General features: G+C 51.2%; 1 protein-coding gene across 1 annotated transcript; it reads right to left on the bottom strand.

The window, feature by feature from the left end:
• Positions 1-3295: 3295 nt before the first annotated feature.
• On the bottom strand, positions 3296-26590 carry Atp8b2 (ATPase phospholipid transporting 8B2). Its single transcript, XM_032897939.1, has 28 exons — positions 26573-26590; positions 24283-24349; positions 22215-22273; positions 21781-21894; positions 21561-21659; positions 21251-21312; positions 21080-21152; positions 20613-20683; positions 20327-20406; positions 17890-18048; positions 17638-17726; positions 15907-16103; positions 13227-13435; positions 12382-12425; positions 11798-11963; positions 11485-11673; positions 11240-11355; positions 10143-10307; positions 9945-10056; positions 9714-9819; positions 9458-9602; positions 9025-9208; positions 8483-8706; positions 7606-7689; positions 7099-7344; positions 6827-6965; positions 5457-5587; positions 3296-5213 (listed from the first exon to the last, which is right to left on the bottom strand). The coding sequence occupies exons 2-28, from the start codon at positions 24311-24313 to the stop codon at positions 4935-4937; spliced, it is 3573 nt and encodes a 1190-aa protein (XP_032753830.1). The 5' UTR covers positions 24314-24349; positions 26573-26590; the 3' UTR covers positions 3296-4934.
• Positions 26591-26869: the final 279 nt, after the last annotated feature.

Genomic DNA, 26869 nt, shown 5'->3' with positions numbered 1-26869 from the left:
TACACCTTAGCAGCACGCTTACTCGGCTCAGGGAGAACGGGGCTACCCCTCCCCAGCTGGGGACAGGGCAGGGCAGCTCCTGGAAACTGTGAACTGGAGAGCTTGCAGAAAGCTTGGGAGGATCAGACAAGTCCACACCCTCACAGTGGTCAAGGGCACTGTCTCAGAGAGAGGTGGGTCAGCCGAAGCGTTACAGAAACCAAGCACAGGACACTTTCTCTATTGCTGGGCAGAGCCAGACCTGAAAAGTCAAGTAGAAATGCAGATGCAGTTTCCAGATCAGACATGAGGAAGAATATTGCATCTCCCCTTCCAGAGCTCCAGGAGTCAATGCAGAAGCCTCCTAATGCCTAGCTCCCTCTAGTCTCAAGAACAAGGTCTACCATCCTGATTTTACCTCTGCGACTCCCTCCCTTGTGCCCCATCTGGTAGCGACAGAAAGGTGCTACAGCTGCCTGCCTGGTCAGCCTGGGCGCTTTAGTCTGTTCTCTTACGAACGATGGGAAGGCATGTCTATCAAGTCCTTCCGATCCTTTGTGTTTAAGACAAGGTTTCATCATATACAGCCTAGGCTGGCCATCTCAAACTCATAGCGTTTCTCCTGCCTCGCCCTCCTGGGTGCTGGGATTGCAGGTCAGAGCCACCACAGCTGGCTTTGAGAACTCAACATTGTTTCAGCAGAAACAATGGAGGAATGCTGCCTGCTTGCTTGCTCGCTTGATCAATCTTTTTAATACAGCCCAAGACCACCGGCCTATGAGTGGCACTGCTCACTGTGGTCTGGACCCTCCCACATCAATCATTAATGAAAAATAAATACCCAGACTTGCCTAGAGGCCGCTCTGATAGAGGCATCTGTCTCGACTGAGGTCCCCTCTTTTCAGATGATCCATCCTTGTGTCAAGCTAATGCAAAAATAAAAGCAGCACACACTCAACTACTAGTCCCATCTTTAGAACAGAAATGGCTCAGTGGGTCCAGATCACTGAAATAGTGGCATAGGAATTGTAATGATTATTTCTGCCCAGTAGGAGACAGGACAGAGGAGGGCTGAGGAGAGAATAGGACAATCAAAGGGCCCAGATAATCCAGCTGGAGACAGAGGCAGGAGGACTCCTACCAGTTCCAAGCCAGCCTAGGTTGCATGCTACGACCTGTCTTGTTCAACAAGACAGGTATGGTGGCTTAGCCTGTAATCTCCCAGCATTTGGAAGGCCAAGTGGGAACTCACCATGAGTTCAAGACCAGTTTTGGCTATAGAACAAGATACGCTCACCAGAAAGAAAGAAAAGGGAAGGGGAACACTCTCTCTGTGGCTGACTGACCCTATTCTGCCTGGAAAACCTCACCACAGGTCTAATAAGGAGCCTCAAGGGACAGAAAGAACAGGTAACGCCAAGGGCCCACTGGTCACGGGAAGGGTATTAATTAGCCTTTGGGTGGGGGTGACAGAGGAGGTAGAGGGCACAAGGCCAGACACCCTGAGCTGTTGTAGGTTGGGAGTTCTTCTCATTTAGAGGCAGGCACAGGCTTTTAATCCTAGCACTCAGGAGGCAGAGGCAGGTAGATATCCTTGAATTCCAGGGCACCCTAGTCTATATAAGATCCTGTCTCAAAAAACAAAAGACAAAGACAAACAACCAATCTAGGCTGTTGCCAGGCTTGTGGTCCTCTTCTTGTCCCATTTGTTTGTAACAAAATCCTGCTCTATAACTAAGACTGGTCTCAAACTGAAGACAACCCTCTTGTCTCAGCTTCCTTACCTCTCTTGAAGGATGAGGCTGTTCCTCCTGACTTCTGAGCTGAGCATTCACTAGGAACTCCTGGGGGAGGGGGAGCAGGAGGAGGAAGAGGAAGAGGAAAAAGAGGAGGAAGAGAAGGAGGAGGAGGTGGTGATGTTAGAAGAGGAGGAGGAGGGTTGGGGATTTAGCTCAGTGGTAGAGCACTTGCCTAGGAAGCGCAAGGCCCTGGGTTCGGTCCCCAGCTCCGAAAAAAAGAACCAAAAAAAAAAAGAAGAGGAGGAGGAGGAGGAGAAGGAGGAGGAGGAGGACAGGGAGCACTGCCTCAGGACAGATGGATTAGCAGAGGGGTAGACTCAGCCCAGGGGTGGGTCAGATCACTGTACTGAAGTTGCCCAGCACCCTGGCCTACCTCAGTCTGGAGTCACAGTCGATCTACAAATGTTTGTTTGGGTTCACTGGTATTTACTTGAGAAGCCATGAAGCTGAGAGGCTATTAGGATATTCTCTGAGGAAAAGAAGCAATAGGAGGGGGAGATTAAAAAATAAAAACCTTGAGAACACAGTGGTGAATGCCTGCAATTCCAGCTACTCAGGAGTCCAAGGCAAACAATTCAAGACCAACCTGAGCTGCAGAGCAAATTCAAGGGCAGCTCGGTAAGTTTCATCTATCTCCAAATGAAAGGGCTTTAAAAATGAAAAGGAAAGTTGAAGGCTCAGGTAGCGCTTGATTGCCTAGAATGCACCAAGGCCTGGGTTCAAATCCTAACCACATTAACCAGTCGTAGTGGTACAGCCTGTGCTGTACTGGGGAAACAGAGGCAGGACAGACTTCATCTGTAACTGTGTGGTGAGCTGGAGGCTAGCCTGGGGTACATGAGTTGGTTGGTTGGTTTTGGTTTTTAAAGGTGGTGGTTATTACAGAAACTCGTAACTGGCCGAAGTGCCAAGACTGACAGAGGTGGACTGCTCTAAAGAGGACATCTTTATCACCCTCTCCAAGCCTCAGGGAGCAATTGGAGAAGAGTGGGCAGAGAGAGCCAAGAGCCAGGGCCTGGAGGGATGGTTCAGCGGTTCACAACACTGCTGCAGCTCTTCCAGAGTTTCCCGCAGAAACTGGGCCGATCACAACCACCTTAACTCCAGTTCCACAAGATCCAACATCTGTGTTCTCCTTAGGACTCTGTACCCATATAGGTATGTACACATGAACATAAAATTTTTTTTAGATCTCCTTAAAGATGAAATAAATGAGCACTTGCCTATGCTAAGACCCTAGGTTCAGTCATCCCTAGACAAGAAAAATAAAACCTTAAGATGCTGAAGTTACCTTTCCGCATGCACTCGTCTGCATGTGCATCTAGCATGCGCACGGAATGAGCTGGCCTGTGCCATCTCGCACTGCCCAGTGCTGTTGAAATTCAAGTCACAGGAGTGTGGAGAGCTGCCCCGAGGGCTTAGCTTCCACTCAGATTCACCCACAAAAACCCCTGGAGGGTTTCTGCCTGTGCTTTTACCCACAGTCTTGTTTAGACATCAAAAAAGAGACAAATTACTCACCACTCAGAAATTGGAATTTTATAAAAAGGCATTTTTCTTTTATATCCATAAAATGATATAATTTTTGCAATTATAGAAATGTCATAAATTATACAGAATGTTCCTTAATTACAGCTCAATGCAATGTGGTACTTTCCTCCCTCCCTAAAAAATGAGAGAGAACAAAAAATAATATATATATAGCTATATATATATAATATGTATTTATATAATATAGACAAACCAAATACAAAAAAAATCATTTCCTCTTTGGTATAAAAATCAGACTTTCCTTTTAAGAGACACACAAACAGACATGATACTGGGCTTGTAAACTGTGTGGCCAAAGGGATTTCCCAGTCTTGTCCTCCCCCTCCTTCCTGCCATCCTGGCACCCATTTCCCCGCAGCCCACCTCCAACTCCTCTGGGGCAATGCATGGAATACCTAGATTCCCGTGTCCCCCACTCCAGTCCACACCATTCCCCCTCCCTTACTCTGCTCCTGGCAAACAAGAGGAAGAGAGTCTTCAGGAAGCGACAAGGCAGAAACTACCTCCATATGTACCTGACTCGGACAGCGGGCTGTAGAAAGGGTCCAAAGACGCTCTGTCCGGACCGAGCAAGTGGTCTGAACAGGTTTTATCTACCTCCTACCACACTTGCTGGAGGCTAAGCCAGAGGACAGAGCCCTAGGTTACTGGGCCAAAGCAGCAGAGGTCATCTTCCCCTTTCAGTCTCACCTCAGGGTAAGGTAGAAAAAGCACCGGATAAGGAGGGGTAGGAAGGAAGGGAAGTTGGAAGTGAGTAGCTAAGGAACTGGGGACTCAATTTAGAATCCGAAAACCCTATCTCTGGTCTCAGAACTAGACTGCATTCTCAGCTACAGCTCACTGAAAATGATGGAGCCGCTGTCTGGGCTCCAGTCCAGCATTAGCAGGACTTAGGAGATCCAAGGACCCGTATGTGTGCCCTGGGGAGGCCACAGCTCTATGCTTCCTTTCTGTTCTTCCAACATTCTCTTGTTCTTCCCTGTCTGGTAGCTCCTGTGTCCCATCAGGACACTGGCACCCTAAAAGTAAGGTGTGGCCCTCCCGGCCACTCCACCAGCGAGGACATCCCCGTGTGTGCCAGTCCCCTCCTCCCAGGAGAGTTAAGATACTAACCACAACGTAACGTCACACGAAGGCCTCCTCCACTTACCAAATAAAAAAGACAAAACCAAACAACACAAACATAAACCAAGAGGACATACGATGATATGAGGGGCTCGGAGGCCCCAGCAGGTCTCTGGCTTCCCGGCGTGATACATTCTTGTGTAATTCAGGAACAAGGGCGCAAGGCCCCTCTGGGGAATAGAGTAAAAAAATATGGAGATTACAGTCTCCCTGTGGACTCCAAGCAGGACAGGGGTGGACCCAATCTCACAGTTCTTTTTTCATGTTTTTTTGGTTCCATATCTTGTCCCTCACTGTTGCCCCATTCAAGGCCTGAACCAGTGCTGCCCCTGAGACCCACTTCCTCCACTTCTAAAAACTGGTGAGACCGGCAGAGCAGTCCACCAGGCAGAGGCGGCAGGCTGCATGGAAGACCAGCAGTTTCCAGACGCTGGCCCTGTGAGCTCTGATCCCCGACGCAGGTGGTCTCAGCCCAGGCCTTCAGCCCTTGAGGGGCTTCTCAGCTCCGCCACTGGGGCTGTTGGCACTGTCACTTTTCTTCCTGCGCAGGCTCTCGATCCAGCTGGAGCTGGAGCGTGTGCTGAAGCTGGAGAGGGCCAAGGAGCTGAGCCGCATGTTCTTGCCAGACATAATGAGCTCCCCAAAACCTTCCTGGTGCGAGAACGCATAGCCAGAGCGCCGAGAGCCGGTGCGGCCCACTCGCCGCATGCAGCGGTGCTGAGCCTTCTGCTTCTTCCTTACCAGCTGGGTGTAGCGGACCTGAGGAGGGCACAGTGAAGGGGAATCCTTCAGTATTCGCTCACAACGTCAGGCACCACCATGACTGAGGGGCCCAGAGCACCATGGCAGAGCAGCGCAGGAACTTCTGTAGCCAGGTGCAGCGCGAGCCCCCAGCGTCCCGCAGCCCCGACACAGCTCTACAGCACCCAAGCAAAAGAGGCTTCTCCTGTCACATTGCAGCTACCCCCCAGGGCCTACGGCCAGCTTTGCCAGGCTTCTCACCGTGTCGGAGAGATCCGGCTTCAGGCTAAGCCTGAGGAAGCGGAAGGCAACCACAGGCATGATGCAGACAGCCGTGGTGAGCACGATGGTGAGCCACACGGTGGGCTGGGCCAGGGTGTTCTGGGCATTCCCTGAGGGACAGGAGTCAGGAAGTTGACAGAAGGGATCTTCTCACTTCCCCGTTGCTATTTCTGATGGTTCCATGTCCTCGAACTCAAAACCCAAGCGCCTTCAACGTCTTTCTTTCTGCCTGCCACCCAAACGCTCATCTCCAAACCTGGTCCCCGACTCTCCTAAAACTCCAGTTCTGTTTCTCCAACCTCCTCAGTCAAGGAGTCTCCAGGCTAAACGGCCCACATGGTGGACTATCTCCTCTACCCCAGATCCGCTCTGTGCCTTTTCCAGGTAGGGAAGCACTAGAGTGCCACTCTCTAGGCTAAAACAATGCCCTTCTCACTCCTTTCTCTTCTTCAAACTCACAAGCTAATGTGCTGGCTTCAGTTCCTAAATATCTAAGGAATCCCAAGAGCCCATTGTCCTGCTTAGATTCCTGCTGGGGGTCAGCCATTCTGTTTTCACTTGTGTCCTTCTACTTCATTACCCAACACAGCATCCAATACAGTAACACCGACCTTTAAAACAGAAATTGTTTTACATACTTCCTGCTCAAACCCTCCAATGGAGCCAAGGCCTTTTGTGCATGGTAGGCAAGCATTCTGCTGAGTTATATCCCCAAGTCTACACCCCTCTCTTCTACACACGCACACTCCTTTTTCAGACAGGTGCTCATGAAGTTCAGGCTATTCTGAACTTGCTGTGTATCGGAGAAGGACCTCAGTCCTGCCTCCATCTCTCTAGTGCTGGGATTAGAGGCACCTGAAAGCCCATGTATTTTCTAAAGGAATCTTTTGAAAAGAACAAAACAAGTAACAACAAAAAGAAAACAACTCTTCTCTAAGTAAGTCAAGACTTCTGGCAAGGAAAAGCAAGGCACACTTGGTAGCCTGGCATTCTAAGACCTCTCTCTCCAAGAGGCAAGTGGTACCTTCACATTCCCAGCTCCGCTCACTAACGGCAGTCTCCTCTACAGGCCTATCCCTGGTCACCCCCACTGGCACACTGCTGACCGTGAAGCCTGCCGCCCCGACCTCCTGGGAGCTCTGACATTCCACAGCCAGAAGGGCTTTTCATCACTCTCACGGACATAGACGCTCCTTGGCGGCAGGGCCTGGGTCAACCACCTCTTCATATTGCATTGTACCTTGCAAGGTACCTGGCATGCAAAGTACTGGTAAATGTTAGCTGTCTACCCTATGTCCCTAGATCACACACGAGTCATCCATCATTAAAAGGATGCCACGGGTACTCACCCACAAACCGGAACTGGTTTGGAAACATGTCAAAGAGCCCATTGCTGTGCATGGCAAAGAGGATGGCGAAGTAAACTGCGAGGCTGCCCCAGATGAAGAAGTGGTTGATGGCTGTCCAATAGCCTGTATCCAGCCCAATCTGCAAAAGAGTAGTTATCGAAGGTAGGAGTACCCCAAGATCCCACCCCACCACCAGAAACAAAGACGTGATGCTGAGGCAGCCCCCCACCCCCCAAGGAAGGCTCCCTCCTTCCTGAGGGAGAGCCTCATACCTGCACACTGACCACAATGACCAGCGATGTGGCCACAGTGACTGCGAAGGACTGGTAGTCTGCCAGCTGGGTGCCATCATCCCGGGTGGCCTCGGCAAACACCCCATAGGGAATGAAGAACATGAGCACAGAGGTGTAGATGCCCTGGGCGATGCAGATGAAGAACTCTCGCTTGTTGAACAGGAGGTTCAGCTGGCCAGGCTCATACAGCTTAGGGTACTCCATGCTTCGCTGCTCTGGAACATCCTGTGAGAGAAGGGCCCAGAAGCTGCCATGGATGCTCTCCAGTCCCCCTTCCTAAAGTCTCGGGTAACAGATACAGGCTCCAGCTAGATTCTCCCAACCTCTCTTGTGTTCAGCAACAAGGGGAATTACAGGTTCCAGAGCCAAGATGGGAAGAATCCCACTGCCTCCCCAAATAGAAGTGTCCACTGGCATCGGGGCACTGCCCCTGCACCTGCTGTATCAGACAACTTTTCATAGCCCAGCCCCTGACCTCCCCCATACCTGGTCAAAGACGCCCATGGCCAGGACTGGGAGGGAGGTGTACACGATGTTATACAGGGTGATGAAATACTGGTCATAAACGGTCTAGAAGAGAAACGGGGCGGGAGAGTGAGCGAGAGCCTTCTCCAGCAATCATGCACAGAGAGACAGCTTCCCAGCAGCAAGCAGCCCTACCAACGCTCCTCAGGGCCCTTGGAGCTCCACTCTCCCAACAAATACTTTCCTTTTAGGATGTTTATTTTGAGACAGGGTTTCCTATGTGTTCAGGTTGATCTGGAACTCACTATGAAGCCCAAATTGACCTCAAACTTTCAATGCCCTATCTCTACCTCCCCGAGTGTTGGGGTAAGTGTGCACCAATATGCCCAGATTCAGAGTTCAAAGCCAAGTGGTGCTACACAGTAGATAACAGGTCAGCCTGTATTAAAATAAACCATGCCCCTGCCCCTAAAAAAAGAAAGAGGAAAAAGAAATGCCAACATTTATTAAATGCTAAACAAATGAGACTGGTCAGTTAAAAGCACAGACTTAAGGTGTGTTGTTAGGTGTTTATTTACTCCTCACGTGGATAAGAGAGATGTGAGGCAGTGTCTGTTTGGGGTGGGGGTGGGCCGTGTGTGTGCTATGGTGTGCATGACGATCAAAGAACAGCTATTGGGTGCTGGTTCTCAGCTTTCTGCCATTGTGTGAGCCAGGCTAGCTGGCCCACAAGCTTCTAGAGTCTTCCATATCCATCCACCACTGTTGCTGACTTCTACATGGATTCTGGGGATCTGAACTCAAGTTTTCAAGATTGCCCAACAAGCTCTGGCCTCTCCCCACCCTCCTTTACGGAGTTTTTACATATGCAGCAGAGACGTCTGGAAACACTTGTTACCTGGGCTGAAAAACCGCAGAAGAAGCCAAACCAGAAGTGGACCATGGTGAACGCAAAGTTCTTGTAGAAGAAATAGCAGAGGAACTTGCACATGCGCAGGTAGGACCAGCGCCCGTGCACCAGCAGGAGGCGTTGCAGGAACTTGAACTGTGAAAAGGAATAATCGGAAGCCAGGACAGCCTGGATCCCTTCCTGCCCACTGATACCCACACCAATGTGAGCAGCTGCAGAGACAAAAGATACAGGAAGGTGAAGGTGGCCATATACTTCAGATCCCATCAGTTACAGCCCCGCCCCTTACCCCTCCCTCCCAGTTACAGCCCCATCTCCCACCCCTCCCTCCCAGTTACAGCCCCACCTCCCACCTCTCTCACCCAGTTACAGCCCTGCCCCTCACTCCTCCCACCCAGTTACAGCCCTGCCCCTCACTCCTCCCACCCAGTTACAGCCCTGCCCCTCACTCCTCCCACCCAGTTATTGCCCCCCTCCTCACCCCTCCCTGTTCCTGAGACTTTACAGAGTCCAGCCAAGCCCATACTCACTTTTAATCATGCTGACATCATTGGCCCCATCCCCAATGGCAAGTGTCACTGCCTTCTTGTACTTCTTAACCAGTTCCACCACTTGTGCCTTCTGCAAGGGTGTTACCCGGCAGCAGATGACAGCTTTGCAGGCGCATGCTGTCTCCAGAAACTCTAGCTCCATATCAGCCTCCAAGGCATGGGCCTGAAACAGAGAAAGAGTCACAGTGTTCCCAGGGAACACCTCATCTCTGGTCCTCTGATAATCACAACCCCTCCCTCCCTTAAGTCAAGGAAATGAGATAAAATCTTGGGGCATACTGAGAGAAGGCATAACCATGCTCATAGCCCTCTCTGCCAGGAGGGAACAGAGGAGCTACGGGCAAGCACTCAACAAGGTCTGAGCACTGTCCTGCCTGGTAGCCTGCTCCAAGATAAAGACGGCAGGCATTACCAGGCTGTGCCCGTTGATGACCAAGGCGTACTCCCCAGCAACAGCCTCCAGGACAGAAGTGAGCTTTGAAGAAGAAAGGTTCCCCTGGTAGGTGAAGCCATTGCCCACAGCATGGGAGGAATCTACCATCTTCTTCCGGGCTTTCCTGTAGGGCAGGGAAGAAAGTATGGTGGGGACTCCAGGACAACAGCAGAGAGAGAGTCGAGCCTGCAGGTCCCGGGCAGTTCAGGGCAGCTGCATCCCTAGCCCTGCTTACCTGAGCTCCTCTCGCACTTCCAGGACAGTGTGGCCTGTGACTATGAACACCTCTGTCATGTCGTCAGTCAGCATCTTACAGGAGTAGCCGATGTTCACAGCTGTCTCTGCCAAGACAGAACAAGCTGGCTGCAGCCGGCACCCACCAGGTCAGCATGCCTTCCCAGCTGGTGGCCCGGCTCCACACAAGGGTGTGGCAGGACTAATGTGTCAATCTGCCACCAGTTCTCACCTTGCTTATCTCCAGTTAGCACCCAAATCTTGATGTTGGCCAGAGTCAAGAGGGCAATGGTCTCTGGAACTCCCTGCTGAAGCTTGTCCTCAATGGCTGTGGCACCCAGCAGCTGAAAATACCACAAGGGCTTCTGAGGAGAGCTGTACGCTCTACAGCATCCCGTTGCACCCTCAGTCTGCCCTGCCCGGTCCATACCATCATGTCACTCTCAACCTCCTCATAGATGCTGGCCAGCCTGTCCTCTCGGCTGTCTTGGGCCAGGCTAGCCTGCAGGCGTCTCCGGGCCCATTCCTCATAGTATTCTTCATCCAGGTCTTTGTAGGCCAATACCAGGGTCCTCAGCCCATCCCCCGCATACTCCTGGAGGAAGAGTTAGAAAAGTCAAATCAAAGGGATTCTAGAAATCACAGCAAGAGAACTGCATCTCAAATCTCAACGGCTAGCTGAGACAATCTTTGGTTGGGTGTTTAAAAATGTTTAACAGTATTTTGTGTTTGAGTCTGCATGAGTCTGTGCATCGCGGCACACAGAGAAGCTGGCTGCTTCCTCCCACCATCCGGGCTCTGGAACCGTGATGATTGGCCTCCGTGGTTTTGTGTGATGAGCCCTTTTGATGACCCTCTTGGTTTTGGGTTTTTTGGTTTTTTTTTTTTTTTTTTTGAGACAAGGGCTCATGTAACCCAGGCTAACCCTACACTCCTAATCCTTTTAGTTCTATGTGCCAAATGCTGAGGTCATAAGCATAAGGTAATGCCAGGCCTGGCTGATTTAAATACTCGCACCTCAGAAAAAAAGAAACCTTAAATGCATTCATTGTCTATCAAGATCTTAAATGTATCCAATAAAACAAAACAAAACTCCACCAAAAATAAGGGCACCAAGGCTGAGAGCTGAGCTTACTCCCCAGAGCCCAGAGTAGAAAGATAGCATCAGTCCCTTCAAGTTGTTCTCTGACCTCCACATGCATACCATGATGTGAATGCCCACACATATATCAACTACAAAATACATATACACATACATACATAAGTACATATACACATACGCTTTTATCTAAAAAGGACAACACAGGGCTGGAGAGATGGGTCAGCAGTAAGGAGCACTGACTGCTCTTCCAGAGGACCTGGGTTCAATTCCCAGCACCCACATGGCAGGCAGCTCAAAGCTGTCTGTAGCTCCAGTCTGGGGATCTGACATAGTCACACAGATATGAATGCACACAAAACATCAATACACAGCCCTTGCCCCTCACAACGCTGAGCTGTGCCGACGCCCCAGGCCGTCACACCTACATTCAGGTGGTCGGTGGTGCTGTTGAGCAGCTCCTGGGTAGAGGGGTGGAGCCTGTCCAGCAGGATTGTGTCAGCCCCTTTGCAGTAGAGTCGAATCTTCCCCTCTGGATTCCGAACTGTGAAAGGCACAAGGGAGAAAAGTGCCAGAAAATTTCAAAGTCCACACTAAATCAACCAACAGGAGCCGCTACCCAGGCCCATCTGCTGTTCTACGTCTCCTCAGCTCCTGCGCCGACTGGCCTCACCTATGACCGACATCCTCTTGCGAATGTTGTTAAAGTCCAAGATGGCCAGCAGCTGGTAGGTGATGGACGTACCGAGCTCATGGACAGTGATTGTTTTAGGGGTACGAGAGCGGAACACAAAGCCAAAGTTCCTGGCTGCGGTGACCAAAGCCCCCTCATCTGGAGACTGAGCTTTGTAGTACAGCTCCCCTGTAGGGAGAGGGAGCAGTAAGTGGCCACTGTCCCGGCACCGGAAGCCCAACCCAGCAGCAAGGCAGAGCAGCAGCACCCAGGAACTCAGACTGGGCAGAGGTGAGCCAGCTCCTTCACTCACCTTCATTCTTCTCTTCTGACATGACCGTGTGACACAAGGAGAGGAGACGGAAGAACTCATGTGTGTGGGGGTCCCCCATCTTGACAGCCTCCAAGAGGCTTGGGTCCCAAAACAAGAATTTCTTGTCAGCCAGAGGATTAAAGGAGAAGTCAACAGGCTCTGGTCTCTGGAACAGACAAGAAGAATCTGAGCTGCCCACACCCAAGGAAATTAACTCTCCCCTCTCCTACCTCTCAGTAAGAGCCCTGGCCACTGTGGGCCTCAAAAGTCTAGCTGGCCTTTTTTTATTTCTATTTTTCCTTTTTTCTTTGTAGCCTGAGATGACCTGGAATTCCCTACATAAGCCAGGCTTGCTTCTACCTTGTAAGCCTATCTCAGCCTCCCAAGTGCTGAGATTACAGTGTGCTTCATGCCTCACCCAGCAATCCCCACCCCCACCTCACTCCCTCCCCCGCCACCAGTGTTCCTTCAAATATCCACTTCCTGCTGGGATAACACTGTCCCATGTACGCCAGCGACTGCTGGCCAGGTGCCCAGACTGTCTCTAACGGGCATAGAGAATATTCATGGAGGATGGATCTTACCTCTCCCAATTCAGCCTTGTGTCCCAAGACATCAAATACGTCACCTACATACATACAAACAGAAGACAAAGAAACATCAGGACTGCGACTCTCCAGGGTATCACGGAAAACCTCCAGTGTAGACCCCAGAGGTACTCATCCTGTAGATGCTGCCCACACTGATCCTGTAAGGTACCCAGGATCCCAGGATGCAGGAACATGGCCACAGGGTCACAGTGCCCACTTCCCACCATGTCCATCCAAGCCACCTCCCAGTAGCTCTCCCCACAAGGGCAGCTGATTCTCTGCCTGCTTCCACCAACACTCCAGGCCTGCTGGGGGACCTGGCACCTTCCAGGCCCAGAAACAGATAAAGCCTTATACCCTGACCATGAAGTCTAGGTTCACACAAAAAACATTTACTGACCACAGGGTCTCGCACTTGCACATCATCCCAGCAGCTCAGTCTCAAGGCCACTGTGACAGAGCCATACCAGGAAGACTGTAGTTACACACCAGAGAGCCACGAGGGCCCCTAGAGTAACAAGGAAAGCTGCACTTCATGGGGCAGCCAAGGTCCACCAGAGCCAGCCACCAGAGCCAGTACACCCAGAGGCCAGTGTCTTGAGGCTCACTTCAAATAACCAGGGTATTTCTCTGGTGCAAGAGCTGAGATTGGGGCAATGGCCACAAGAGAAGACGAAGAAAGGATTCTCAATACAATTCTGGGCACAGATGCAGAGCATACCCCATACCCAAGCAGGAGAGGAGTAAAATCCAGTGTCAGGATAACTAAGGGAGCCCCAGTTCCACTCTCCTGCCAGCCAAGACGTAAGCCCTGGCTAGCGCTGAGCACTGACCCTTACCGTAGCTGTGGCCATTGATGGAGCACTTGTTGAACACCATGATGTTCTGGGTCAGGGTGCCCGTCTTATCAGAGAAGATGTACTCCACCTGGCCCAGCTCTTCGTTCAGAGTGGTGGTACGGGCCTCTGCAGGAGTCCGCTTCTTCATACAGAACATCTTCTTGTCCCAGTTGATGAAGTAGCTGTGGCCCAAACGGATGACTTCCACACTGCATAGGGGACAGGAGGTGAGGCCTGGGAAGCAGGGAGGGAAGGAAATATCCCACCCACACGGGCCTTGGCTGCAGGCACTTGGCCTGGGGAGAAACAGGAATGGAGAAGACACCTGGACACAGGACCCTGGAGAGAAGGGGCAGGGAAGCCTGCAGGTGGAGCTGCTCACTGACAAAGGAGCCCCAGACCCGACCCTCCTGATCTCTCCACACAGAAAGGTGCGAAGGCTCTGGGCAGGCAGGACAGACGGCACAGGCAGAGAAGGAAGAGGGACTGCACACGAGGCGCTCGGCCAGTTCTTACCTCAGGACTAAAGACAGAAACCATGCAGAGAAAAATAAGAGAAAATGCAAGAGGGAGGGGAGAGAAAAGAGAGATAAAAATGAGGGTGCTGTGCGTGCCGCAGCAACACAGAGCCAACTCCAAGAGGTCACACTGAGGAGAAGCCCAAGGCGCTCCCACTGCCCAGCACAGGCAAGGGCTTCACTCCTACACTGGGATGGAGGCCTAGAGACTGTGGGAGTGACACCACGTCACAGGGCAGGGGACTTCCAGCTAATCATTACTTATAGCATCGGGCTGTTAACATTCCCAGAAAAGAATCCTGTGTTTGGGTCCAGGATGGCCAACCAGCAGGCCACACATCTAGAATCCTGCTTCAACCTGGCTCCTTTCAGGATCTTGTTATGAGGCAAAAAAAAAAAATGGGATGGATGCCTAGGAATGTAGTCCTGGCCCTTCCCCAGGACGCTAACCAGTCCCACCCCCACCCTCCCCCAGACATGCACACTGATGCAACTGGGGGTGGGGAGGGGGACTCTCTTAGGTGACTGCCAAGGGCTCCAAGAGAACTCAGATACAAAGCAGGTACAGCACAGCACAATGTGAGAAAACAAAACTCAGTCAGAAGCAGGAAAACATTTAAATAACAGCAAGGAAGCAAAGTGGTTCCCACAGTGTTAGCTAAGTACCCAATATTTGCAAAGGAATGTGTTGTTGCTGTTGTGGCTGGTTTTGTTGGTTTTTTGTTGTTTTTTTTGGGGGGGGGTGTTAGAGCCAAGGCTGACCTTAAATCTATGGCTGTGCTCCTGCTTCAGCCTTCCCATGTGCTGAGAATTAGTAATGTAACTTTTTATCAGTATTTACCAACTCAGTGCCTTCTATGAAAACATCCATATGAAGGTAAGGACACAGGGATCATGTGAGAAGGAAAAACAGACAGCATGTGAGGCCCAAAGTGACTGTGGGCTAGCCTGAGGTCACATGGCTGACAGTAGGCATCGGTCAACCCAGGACTCCAAAACTCTCCTTCCCATTCTAGGAAAGCCGTGCCCCACCCCTGCCCCTGCACCCCATACACACGTTTCTACGATTTGGGCTAGCAAGGAGAGCCGAGTACCACCTGGGGCACTGTCATGAACTAAAGATGAAAGCTAGAGAGATCTGAGCATCTGCAAAAGTACTTCCTTCAAAATGCTAGAGACTCAGCCTGGTGTGACGGTATAGACCTCCAATCCCAGCACTAGAGAGGCTGAGGCAGGAGGATCACCAGTTTAAAATGGCATGGGATAGACACTGACTGATTCAAAAACAAAAAGCCACAGGCTCCCTTACCTCAACTGCAAGGCACTAGGTGGCAAAGACTCCTGCCTTCTCCCTCTCCCGCCCCTCCTTCCCTCCCTCCCTTGTCCACACTGGCTCTGCTTATTAACATTCTCCTTACTGCCGATGTCCTACAGATGCTGCGCACCACCGCGGGCCGACGGCTAAAGCATTCCAGACTGTTCAGTCTTCAGGCATTTTCAAAAACTGATCCTGCAGACCCGCAAAGTCCGAAGGCCTTAACGACCCAAAGCAAGTTTCTGTTCCCAGATCTCTCCCATACAGCTCCTCGCTCATGGCCGAAGCTCCCGACTCCTACACTAACCCAGCTTCTCATCTGCCTGCCCTTGTGTCTGGCCCCTCCTCCTCCCCCACCACAGTATGCCCCCATCTCCTTGTCTAAGGATTCCTGACTAACTGCTCGAAGAACTTGCTGTCTATCACACGCTACCTCAGGGGCTAGCACTGGTTCTAGTCTCAGGTCAGCTAATCTGCTCCTCTGAGGGCAAAGGCAACCTACAGAACTCAGTAGCCCCAGCTTCCCACAGAAGAGTCAAGGCAGAACCGCTTCTATTTTGTGACATGTTTGGGGTTTTCTTCCTCTATCAGACTTAAGCTTCAGAAGGGAAGAAGGTCAGTTCTTTGTTATCTTGGTACTTCTTGCCCAGAACAGACATGTAACAGAATAGCATGTGGTGCTGAATAAATTAATATCGTTTCTATTCCACTATAATCCAGATGTCAGGAAATTTAGGTGACATAAAATGGTCACAGTATAGAAAAGACTCCACATTCCTTTTCACGGCCTCATCTTCCTGGGAAAGTGAGCAAGGAAGCCTAGAGGCTCCCTGGAGAAAGCACATACCTGACATACAGCGAAATGGGCACAACGGTGTTGAGAATGATGATATAGGACCAGAAGGAGAGGAAGCCAGAGAAGAAGGCACTGTCCACCGCCTCATCCCAGGGCAGGTAGACCTGGAAGCGCGTCCCGACTTCGTGCTCCCAGATGGCATTACCGATGGCCAGGATCACACCCATGCAAACCAGGAATCCAAAAATCTGAGAAGGGATGAAAGCCGCAGAGGAGGCGGGGCTTAGAGAGCTCTCAGAGCCAGTGCACTCTAAAGAGGCCTATGACATTCTGAGCCCAAAAAGCTCAAGCTCTGTGACACTCTTCTACTGTAAGGGACCAGGACGGGCGGCAGGTGCTTGTCCACCACCACAGCACGCAGTCCTCTCTCTGAACATGTTCTCACTCTGCGACAGGCAGGCAGAAACACTGAGTAGCTCCCAAACTGAAACTTTCCAGAATCCTCAAAAGATGTGGCTGGGGTGAGCTACTTCTGACAGGATGAAGAAGCTTACTGTAAATGACCAATCTCCCCGTGCGGGCCCACACACGCCAACAGAATTTATGTATTGTATAGAATGCTTTTTTCCGTTCTTGGGAATTAAAGCCAGAGCTCATCTACACTAGGCAATCTACTAAGTTACATCCTAAGGTCTTCCTTCACTTTTTTGTTTTGAGACAAGGCAGGCTTCAAACCTGTGGCAACCAACTGGCCTCAGGCTCTCCAATCTTGGGATTATAGGTGGGAGCCACCAGGCCTGGCTTGGGAGGATCTTGAGTCAGATCAAGACTTTATCTGAGCAAGAAAGAGGACAGGGGGCTGGAGAGATGGCCCAGTGGTTAAGAGCACCGACTGCTCTTCCAGAGGTCCTGAGTTCAATTCCCAGCAACCACATGGTGGCTCACAACCATCTGTAATGGAATCTGATGCCCTCTTCTGGTGTTTCTGAAGACAGCTACAGTGTACTCACATACAATTAATAAATAAATCTTTAAAAAAAAGAAAGAAAGAAAGAAGAAGGACAGGGAGGGAACTATTGAGGGAACAACAGAGACCACTGTCTGGTCTCCAACAACTACTTCCGAAACTGCCTCAATGTTGAGGCTCAGAAAAGCAGGCGTCATCCTGACCAGTGGCCACCAGGGGGCGAGAAGAGCCTTGGCATGGGGAATTAACCCTGCTTCAATGAGGGGTTTCTGCAAACCCTTTAAGGCTAAAGTGGAAATCTCAACAGCGGCTGCCCTCGGGCCTCCCAAGCTGGCATGTTGGGGGCAGGCAACTAGCAGAAGGGGTACAAAAGGGGGTGGAAAAGCCCAACAGTGAAATCCAAGTCTAGGCAAACAGGAGAGGGACTCAGGAATTGCCAAAGTGAACACAGAGGCTTTCCCCCTTGGGATCCTTCATCCTTAGAAGTTGGAGAAAGACCCTGCTAAGCATCTTCCCCGTGGAAAGTTTTTAAACTCTGACTCCATCCCTATGAAGGCCTCCTTGTCCCTGGCAAAGGCTACAGGTCACATGCATGTTAAGATGCCATGGTGGCCGAGCCCACAGAAGGGGTGGTTTGGTTTAGATTTCTTTAAGTTGATTCATGAACGTCCCTGAGGCTTTTAAAAATAACATCTGCAGGTCTGAAAGAAGTCTGTAGTGAAGTCTGAAGTCCCTGAGCTAGATCCCGGCCAGGGAAGAACCACGGGGGCAGAAGGCCTCGTCAGGGAAGGCTGCAGGGGCAGCCGGGAGCTCACCCAGAGTACCAGTGTGTTCATCAGGCGGTCGATGCTTGTTCTCTTGAACTTCGTCCTGCCACTGTTCTGCATCAGCTTAGTATCAGGACCTGGAAAATAATGGGAAATAGGCCAAATAAACAAACCCGAGGGCCACTAGAACAGAAGCCCTGGGCAGGCAAGAGGCTGCAGCCAGGGAGGGAGACGCACTGCCTCTGTGTTGTACCAGCTCCATCAGTTCTGTCCCACATGGAGGGAGGCCAGGAGGCTCACCTGCAAAGATGACGAGCCCGAAGCACCACTCGGTGTTTCTCAGCACACAGCCACGCAGCAGCATGTTCTGGTTGCTCAGGGGGAATTTGTTCCCCTTCCAGTACAGTGCTCCACTGAACTTGTCCAGCTTGTTGTTGGGTGGTTCACAGATGACTTCGCCTGGATGGGAGATGAAGGTGCCACCACTCAGGGTTCAATCACACAAGGAAACAGACAAGTAGTTACAGGGCTGGGGAGAGCCTTAGCGGTTCAGAGCACGTCCTGTTCTTCCAGGGGACCCGAGTTTGTTTCCCAGAATCCTAGAGTAGCTCACAATACCCCATAACTCCAGATCCAGGGTATCTGCTACACTTGCACACATGTGACTCTTATGTGCATGCACATGTCACACACACACACACACACACACACACACACACACACACACTCACACACACACACACACACACACACACATACACACACACACACACACACACACACACACACACACACACACACACACACACACACACTCACACACACACATACACACACACTCACACACATACACACACACACTACACACACACACATACACACACACTCACACACATACACACACACACATACACTCACACACACATATACACACACACTCACACACACACAAATTTTAAAGTAACAATACAATTTAATAAATGTAAATATCCAGGCTTAGTGGTTCACACCTTTAATCCCATTACTGGGAAGGAAGAGGCGGGTAGATCTTTTGAGTTTGACAACAACCTGATCTACATAGAATTCTAGGCTACAAGGCTCCATACTGAGAGAGACCCTATCTGCAAAAAAAAAAAAAAAAAAAAGTTTTTAAATAGAAAAAGTAGTGCTAGGGGTTGGAGGTTGCTATAAGGACTTGGGATATTGCCACACTACTGCCAGGACTTCTCAAGAAAAGATTACGATAAAGACTCTGAAGCCCTGGGTTCAATACCTAACACCACATAAACCAGGTATGCCGGTGCCTGCCTGTCATCCAGAACTCTAGAGGGTGGGGAAGGAGGCTCGGGAGTTCAAGGTAATCCTTCACTACACAGAAAAACAACATGGTGGTATGACTGACATTAACACGTACAGCCAAAAGGGATGTAGCTCAGTGGAAGAGTATTTACCTGGTCCTAAGTTCATCTCTAGCACCATACAAAAAAGTACATATATTTTAAGACTCCAAAATCCCAGTTCTGCGTATGTGACACATGTATGTGGGGCAAGAGGTCAACATGGGCCATCCTCTTCTATTGACTTTTTTCTATTATACTTATTTCTATGTGTGTGTGCATGTGTGTGCCAAGCACATAGAGACACACATGCCAGGGCGCACATGTGAAGGCACTCGACCACCATTGTTCCCTCCCTGCGAGTTTCAGGCCTACCAAGTCTGCACTGAGACTAGGACACTGCAGAACCCAATGCTTTCTTTCTACCTCATGGGTCCCAGGACTTGAACTCCTTACTGTTTGGGATAGAGTTTCTCTCTTGTTGAACCTGGAGCTGTCCGATGAGCCAGCGCTGATGTCAAGCAAACCCTAAGGATCCTCCCGTGTCTGACTCCTGGCAGTGGGACTGCAGGTGTGCTGCCATACCTGGGCATTTGGGCTTGGGTCCTCGAGCTTATTCAGTAAGGACTTTGACAACTGATCAGTGCCCTCAGCTCCCAAAAACTCACAACCTTGAGACTACATACATACATACAGAACTGGTCACAACACTGCTTTTTACTTAAGCATCAGTGGAGCAAAAGACTAAATGGCCGAAGGGTGGCTGGATAGGGCCAACTTCTGGCACACTCGGAAGACGAGGCAAGTTCCTTTTGTAGCGGTAAGATATTTATAAAGGCTAGGTGTGGCTGCGCACCACCTACAGTCTCCGTACTCAGAGGGCAGAAGCAGGCAGATCTCTGGGAGACCCAGGTCTACCAGCTCTACATAGTGAGACGATCACAAAGCAAATAAACAAACAAAAAACTTACAATGTATTTAACAGGCAAAAGGGCATCTTGTAGAGATTTTAGTAAGATCACACTTACTTAGGGTTACACACTTGTAGGTGAACTGTCAGCTAATCTGGTAACATAAGGAGAGCAGAACTGGAGAGGAAGAGAGAATACTGACTTCTCACACACAGATGGGCTGATTTGCTATGAGGAACATAACCACTATTCTGATCTGATAAGCAAAAGGAACCATGCTAAATCTGTCGGCAGCAAGTCAACAGCCACAAAGCTCCCTTGAAATGACCCTCAGTTCAAAAGCCAACGGTACCACCTGGCATCCCAGACATGCCCCTGCCGAAAATGGCCAGAGACTTGCACAATCACAGAGACTAGAAGCCAAAAGAAAAGATAAAATATAAACTCAAGCCCACCGTCTTTATCCAACGTTGTTCCAGGACTACTCACCATCAAACTTGGCCAGCTGACTGATGTCCCCCAGCTCCGAGGTGACTGGAATTGCCTGGCGCACTTTCATGTTGGTCTCTCTGGAAGAACAAGCAACACCTTGAGTCCGGCCTCTCCCGCAAGCAGCCGGAATCAATCCTTGGGCACTCAACCCCCAACAGCTTGGCCTAGCAAAAGTCTGACATATTTTTCTAACTCCTCAGATCTCAGACCCGGGAACCTCCTTCAAGAGAATCTTTTACCTCTAAAGATACAGGGAGAAAACAGACAGCAAGTAGCCACTCACCCATCCAGTTCCGCGGTCTCTATGTAGCACAGCCCGTGGGGCTCGCTGCTGGAAAGGAGGAGGAGGTCCGCCTACACAGAAAGTGTGATGAGGACTCACAAGCACAAACCCCTGCTGTGGGAGGACTTGGGGACCACCCTCCAGTAAACAGAGGCTCTCTTTTGTTCTGAGACAGAGCCTCCTACTACACAGTCCTCTTAGCTCTGAAATTCATTATGTAGCCCAAGCTGGCCTTGAATTCAGAGATCCACCTACCTGTCTCTGCCTCTGCTCTAGGATTAAAGGCCCATGCCATTATGGCTGGCACAGAGATCTGTTCCATTTGTTCTGAATTCAAAAAGCATGGAAAACTAGTCCCAGCTACCTTAACATGACACAGAAGCCCACCATCTTGGAAAATCTCTTTCCACAATTCTACCAAAGGGGAAAAATAGCCCGGCAGACTGAAAAGGAGCCTTGTCCCTTACCGCCACAAACTGGTTATTTTCTAGCTTGATAATATCACCAACGCATACATTCATCCATTGCTCTTGTTGGAGACTGCGGCAAAGGGAAGATAGTAGAGGCCATCAGTAGCTACAGAGGTTCCCACGGGAACCTCTTTCCTCCCCCAGCCCTGGTCTCCAACAGTCACTCACACTCCATTGATCAGCACCTGAGAATGACGGTTATTCACCTGGTTATCACTCTTGTGGCGGAACTGAAAGAGAACTAAGAAAAGTAAGACACCGTCTCTCCCCACACCTGGAAGTTTGTAAGGAGCATCCTGGAACCAACTCTCTCCCTAATCCCTGCCTAACCCTCAGCCTAGGTACTGCCCGTCTATCAGGACCCTGAGGAACATCAAAGTCACCAAGGCCTTGTGCTGAATAAAAGTGGCTTTGGAGGTTGGGGGAGGGAGGAATGAAAAGGGGAGGTGACCAGAGAAATCAGAATGTGACAACTCACATAGTCATCGGTGGCATCTTTAACAGCTGTGATGGTAAGGACGAGAACCAAAGGCACAATGGTGGTGAACCAGGACAGGGACGAGATCTGGGGGATTAACTGAAAAGAGCAAGAAGCATGATTCCGAGGCTCCTGTCTGAGCTCCTCCCCCTAAATTCATCCTCATCTTTAGCCTTACTCAGTTTTGTGATATACAGAAGACATAAGAGAGGTCACTTACCTGCAGAATGAGAAGGAACAGGAAGTAGGTGTTGGCAACTTCCTGGAACTGCTCAAAAAGGTTGACAGGCAGGAAGGTGAGAATATTGTACTTGGAGGTCTTGATGCAGTTACTCTGTAGCAACAAGGGGAAATAATGAGGCATCCCTCACTCCAACCTTCTGCACTCATACCCCACCCTCTGCCAGCAACCCCAGGCGTGGGGCAGGGAGAAGGAGAATGGAAGAAAGTCTTCCCATGACAGTGTATTTGTCCTCTAGGTCAAAGTATTTTGCTTCAGTGGCAAAAAGCCCGAAAATGTCAGCCTAGGAGCAGATGGAAACTGGGCAGAAACGGTTTTCTGCCTCCCCCAATCACCCTTCCCAGTCAGCCACCAGCCTCAGCCTTGGATTTTCCAATATTCTTCCCTCCAGTTCTGAAACAGGGAACACTTACTGCATACTGGAATTTCTCATTGTATTCACGGTCATTAGCCCGTGCCCTCCGCTCTTCTTCTGCAATAGAACGAGGTGTCGTCAGGAGGAGCAAACTAACTCAGTCCTACACAACCTTTGTAAGAGTTCTGCTCAACAATGGCTTCTTCCACAGGATACAGCCTTGGTCTTATTAAACTCTTAACTTTAGTCTACGGTTTGCCAACAGCTTAGGCCACATGGCTCTGCACACTACTCCCCTACTTCCCTCTGAGATAAAGTCTCACTGTGTGTTTCTGTCCTCCTCAGCCTTCCAAGTGCTGTGCCACCACTCCTTAGGATACACTCATAGCACAGGACAAGTTCTCTGTTCCTATCACCCATCAAGGTCATCCACTGGGAGCTCTCTGTTCCTCCCCCTACCAGTGGCATCCTCAGATCCTTTGCTTTTGTTATTAATATATCCATCCCCATAACCAAGCAGTAGTGCCGGAAGCTTCCTTCCGTGTGGAGGCCACTGCAAACCTACTCATGGCAATCTTCTCACCCTAATCTCAGGGAGGAGCTTGGTGGGTGGTGCCAAGACAGAGGGTCACAGTGCCCTAAAAGCACTCTGCTGCAGTATCCCAGGCCCACGTGCAGTATCTCTAAAGGAGCCTCTTGTCACATGTCACCATAAGCAGCTTCTGACTGGTGGACAATGACATCATCCTGTTGCAAAGCTCATCTTCAAGTGTGGGGGTGTGTGTGTCAGAGATGTGGGTCATGCACATTGAGCAGAAATGGAGACAAGATAAGATGTGACTGCAACCTTTTTCCACCATTTACAAGTATTTCCCCTAAAGGGAATGTCACTGTTAATGACCCTTATTTAGCAGCACTCAGCCTAAGCCCTGCAGACTCAAGCTGCAGGTGCCAATTCCAGGGCCAAGAATAAGAGATGCCCTATGAAGGGTTCCCCCCTCAGACTTAAAAGAGTTGTAACTTGGTTACGCAGTAAGCTTGCCACTTTATATCTGACAGAATTCCAGACCTCTTCCCCCAACAAGCACAATGCAGTAACAAACCCCAGGCCACAGAGTCCCCAGACAAATGAGCCATATGACACCCAGAAACTTCCCTCAGAGGGTCCCCTTTACTACTGAGACCCTAATCTCCAAGCACCATGCAAGGAAAAAGGAGGATCCCAAAGGGCCCTCAAAGAATGTAAGGAGGAAGGGAGGCTAAAGACAAGGGAATGTGGAGGTCAGAGGGGGTAAATTACAGATTTGTGAGAGCTGCCAGACTCTGCCTCCTGTTACCTGTCCCCCAAGAAGGCTTCTTCTGGCTCCAAGAGGGAGGTGCCCCGGCCCGGGCCCACTTCTCCGGCATCTCCTTGGGGACCGTCATGATCCCGTTTTTAAAAGGTGCATTGACTGTCCTTGGCCTCAGCGTCGCCTATGGGGCGGCCCCCCGGGGAGGCGCAAGAGCTGCGGCCACGCAGAGGGGAGCCCCGGCCGCTGGGCGTGCGCGACACCCGCAGCCCAAGCCATCCTCACGGCCACCTGCGCCTGGGACCACCAGCTCTGCAGGAGCTCCGCTCCCGAACCTCAGATTGAGGCGAGCTCCGAGTGGCCGGGACCTGGAGCCCACGCCCCAGGCTCCGCCCCACCTGCTCCCACTGCAGAGCTGAAGCCTGCCAGCGCCGCGTAGGCGAAAGTCAGCGCACGGCCCCGCCCCCTCCCACAGCCAATGCCGGAGAGCCGACCGCCCGCGTTGTCCAGGACAACGGATTTCATCCCACACACCCCCTCCTTCCGCGGGAAACCGAGGAGGACTCCGGTGGGTAGGCAAAGGAGGACAGAGCCCAAGAGCCCAGGCCAAAGAGTAGGAACCGCAGATGCTTTTGAGTTAAGAGGCTGGTGATTAGCAGTCAAGGCTGAACACCGGCCCAAGGATGAAATGAAGAATTCTGTTTCTTAAACTACCCCCTCAGGACGCCTATGGGCCTTAAATACCCTTTTCCTCAGAACCATACTAGTCTTCCCTCTTCCCTTGGCTAACAGCCATTTTCATTATGCCCCCAGAGACCCGCTTCTTGCCTCTCTTACCTGGGGGGCGCTTTTTTGCACACAGTGCCATCTCACCCAGCAAGGTTCCAGCAATCCATGGGAGACCCTGCAAAAAAGCAGCAGACACACACGGCTGAGAATTCTTCATTGCCCACACCAGACCCCTTCTGAAAATTATCCTAGCTCTGCCCTGCCCTCCCCACCACCTCCAACTGCACTAACATTCATCTTCCTGCACTGGCATGAATACCTGAGAGGAAAGGAAGGTCTTCCCACTGTCCTGGATAACATGAGGGGACTGAAAATTTACAGAAGCCAAAGCCTATCGGGAAGGGCCTAGAAGAGACCAGATAAAACAGATGAGACAAGGCTCTCAAGGTGTTCACTTGAGGAACAATGGATGTCCCATGTGCCCTCTTGGTGGCAATCAAGGCTGCCTGTACTAGAAAGTAGAATTTCCCCTAACAGGTTGGGTGGAGACATATGAACCAGGAAGCACCTGGCAGAGCATCAGGAAACAGGGTGGGCATGTTCCACCCTTCTAGAAAGCTCCTAATTTTCCCACCTCTACTTTCATTACTGGCCTTCCATTATCGCCTCCTCCCCAGAAGGGTTCTTTCTCATCAGAGGCACTTCCTGCAGACAGTCCTCAAACCACTTCCTCTCAATCGTGTCTAGCCACCCTCTGGGGCCATCAGAGAGGTCTTCCCAACCCTGCTAAGGGATCACCTTTCTTTTTTTTTTTTTTTTTTTTTTTTAAAGATTTATTTTTTTTTTTTATTTTGATTACACTGTAGCTGTCTTCAGATACACCAAAAGAGGGCATCGGATCCCTTTACAGATGGTTGTGAGCCACCATGTGGTTGCTGGGAATTGAACTCATGACCTCTTGAAGAGCAGTCAAGGTGCTCTTAACCGCTGAGCCATCTCTCCAGCCCAGGGATCACCTTTCTTTCTCACCCTGAGTCCAGTCAGTACGATACTAAGAATGGGAGAGCCTCTGCTTCCTTCCACCTCTCCATGTACTTTCTCCTAAAATGGTGTAAGTCCAGGCAACAGGAAAATTCTCTTCTTTGGATGGGAAGCCTCCCCCCTCCTTAGTTCCCTTGCCTCCAGCCTGTCAGTCCCAAGAGATACTAATTGCCTGTCTGCCCAATCTCTGTAATTACTGACTCTGGTCCTGGCCCAGTCGTCCTTACCACTTCTCCCTTCACTAACCCACACCCCGTCCCTGACCTCAGAGCAGACAGTCCTGAGGGGCACTAAGTCCTTTTCACTTCTGACTCTCCACAACTGTGGCAAGCAACAGTGCTGCCCCCTTGGCTCAGGAAGAAAAATCTCATGAACATTTTGGTGATGCCAAACCCTCTTCCAGGGCCCCAGCCAGGGTCTCCACCCAATCTAGAGCATGAGTCATGGAAGGGTGGAGTGTGAAGCCAGAGGTTAAAGCAGAGGATGCAGGGTGGGCATTACTGGCTTCTGTCCAGCCCCACTCCAGTGGGAGGCTATCAAACCTCGTTAGCCCTAAGATCTGGGTCTTCCTTCTTGGAAAGAGTTAACAGTGGAACAAGCTGACCATCAAGCATCAAGTCTGGACAAGGATCAGGAAAGTTCTGTTACCTCTAGGACCCTGGGGAGACTGAGAACAAGTTTGGCCTCAATCCTCAAGAGGGGTGCAGTAACAGAAATCATTGGTAACAAGGTCCCCCTCTCAGGATATTCTCGTTTTCTAAACTGACTAGGCCCACCAGCCACGTCGCCTTGCCCCGTCGCCCTACCCCAGCCCCCTCTGCAGCCACATCTGGGATAAAAATAGCCAGCCATGGGAAGGAGGCAACGCTCCATGAAGGAAAAAGGCTCCTCCTCTGGGTCTGGCCTCCGTTCCTTTCCAACCAAGAGTCTTTTCAGGGGAAGCCAGCAGATCCGCGAGACAGGAGAAAACAATAATACCCGAGGCCACCTTCTTTCCCTCGCCAAGGACAGTATCCAGGTCCCAGTACACAGCTTTGATCTCCCAAAGCTAACATCCCTGGCACCCTTGGTTTCCCTGGGGCACAGAGAGACCTCCACCTTCGCGGGACAAATCCTATCAGCCCCAAACTCCCTCTCTGGGCACCTAAAGGCTGGGACCAGGGTTACTCCTCGCACCCCAACTCCGCACGACCCTTCGGGGCCCCATCTTCCCAGTTTGCGCACAGCTACCCGGTCTTTCCATCCTGGGGAACCCTTCTCTCCAGTCTCCCACAGCCTCTCCCCGTGGCACCGCTGCCCGCGCCTCCCAAAGCCAGCCCTCCCGGTCCACACCCCCGGCCCCACGGCGGCGCCTCACCTTAGCGCTCTGCGCTCGGCGCTCCGCCCGGCGGCCCCGTCCGGCCCATGCCGGGGGCTGGGGCGGGGGCGCTCGGCTCCGCTGCCCGCAGGCTCCCGCCCCCCACAGCAGCCGGGCTCTCCTGCCCACCCCCCGGGGCCCCGGCCCGCTACTTTGTGTCAGTTTCGGCCGCGGGGCGGAAGTGACGGCTACGGCCGCGGGCGGGGGGCGGGAGGGGCTTTGGGGAGGTGAGGGGCGCGGCGTGCGCCATCTTGGTGCGCAGAGGCGGGGGGGTCCCAAGCTCCAGCCCTGGACACG

The sequence above is a fragment of the Rattus rattus genome, chromosome 3, assembly GCF_011064425.1.
Source record: "Rattus rattus isolate New Zealand chromosome 3, Rrattus_CSIRO_v1, whole genome shotgun sequence".
NCBI lineage: Eukaryota > Metazoa > Chordata > Mammalia > Rodentia > Muridae > Rattus > Rattus rattus.
The sequence above is the reverse complement of the archived record's forward strand: the minus strand, read 5'-3'. Positions and strand labels throughout refer to the sequence as shown.

Coding starts and splice junctions, on each gene's coding strand:
- Atp8b2 (XM_032897939.1), bottom strand. CDS start 24,313: ATGGCACTGTGTGCAAAAAAGCGCCCCCCAG. Junction 11,964..12,381: donor ACAAGGCTGAATTGGGAGAG/GTAAGATCCATC, acceptor TGTCTGTTCCAG/AGACCAGAGCCTGTTGACTT. Junction 8,707..9,024: donor TGATGTCAGCATGATTAAAA/GTGAGTATGGGC, acceptor TTGTCTCTGCAG/CTGCTCACATTGGTGTGGGT.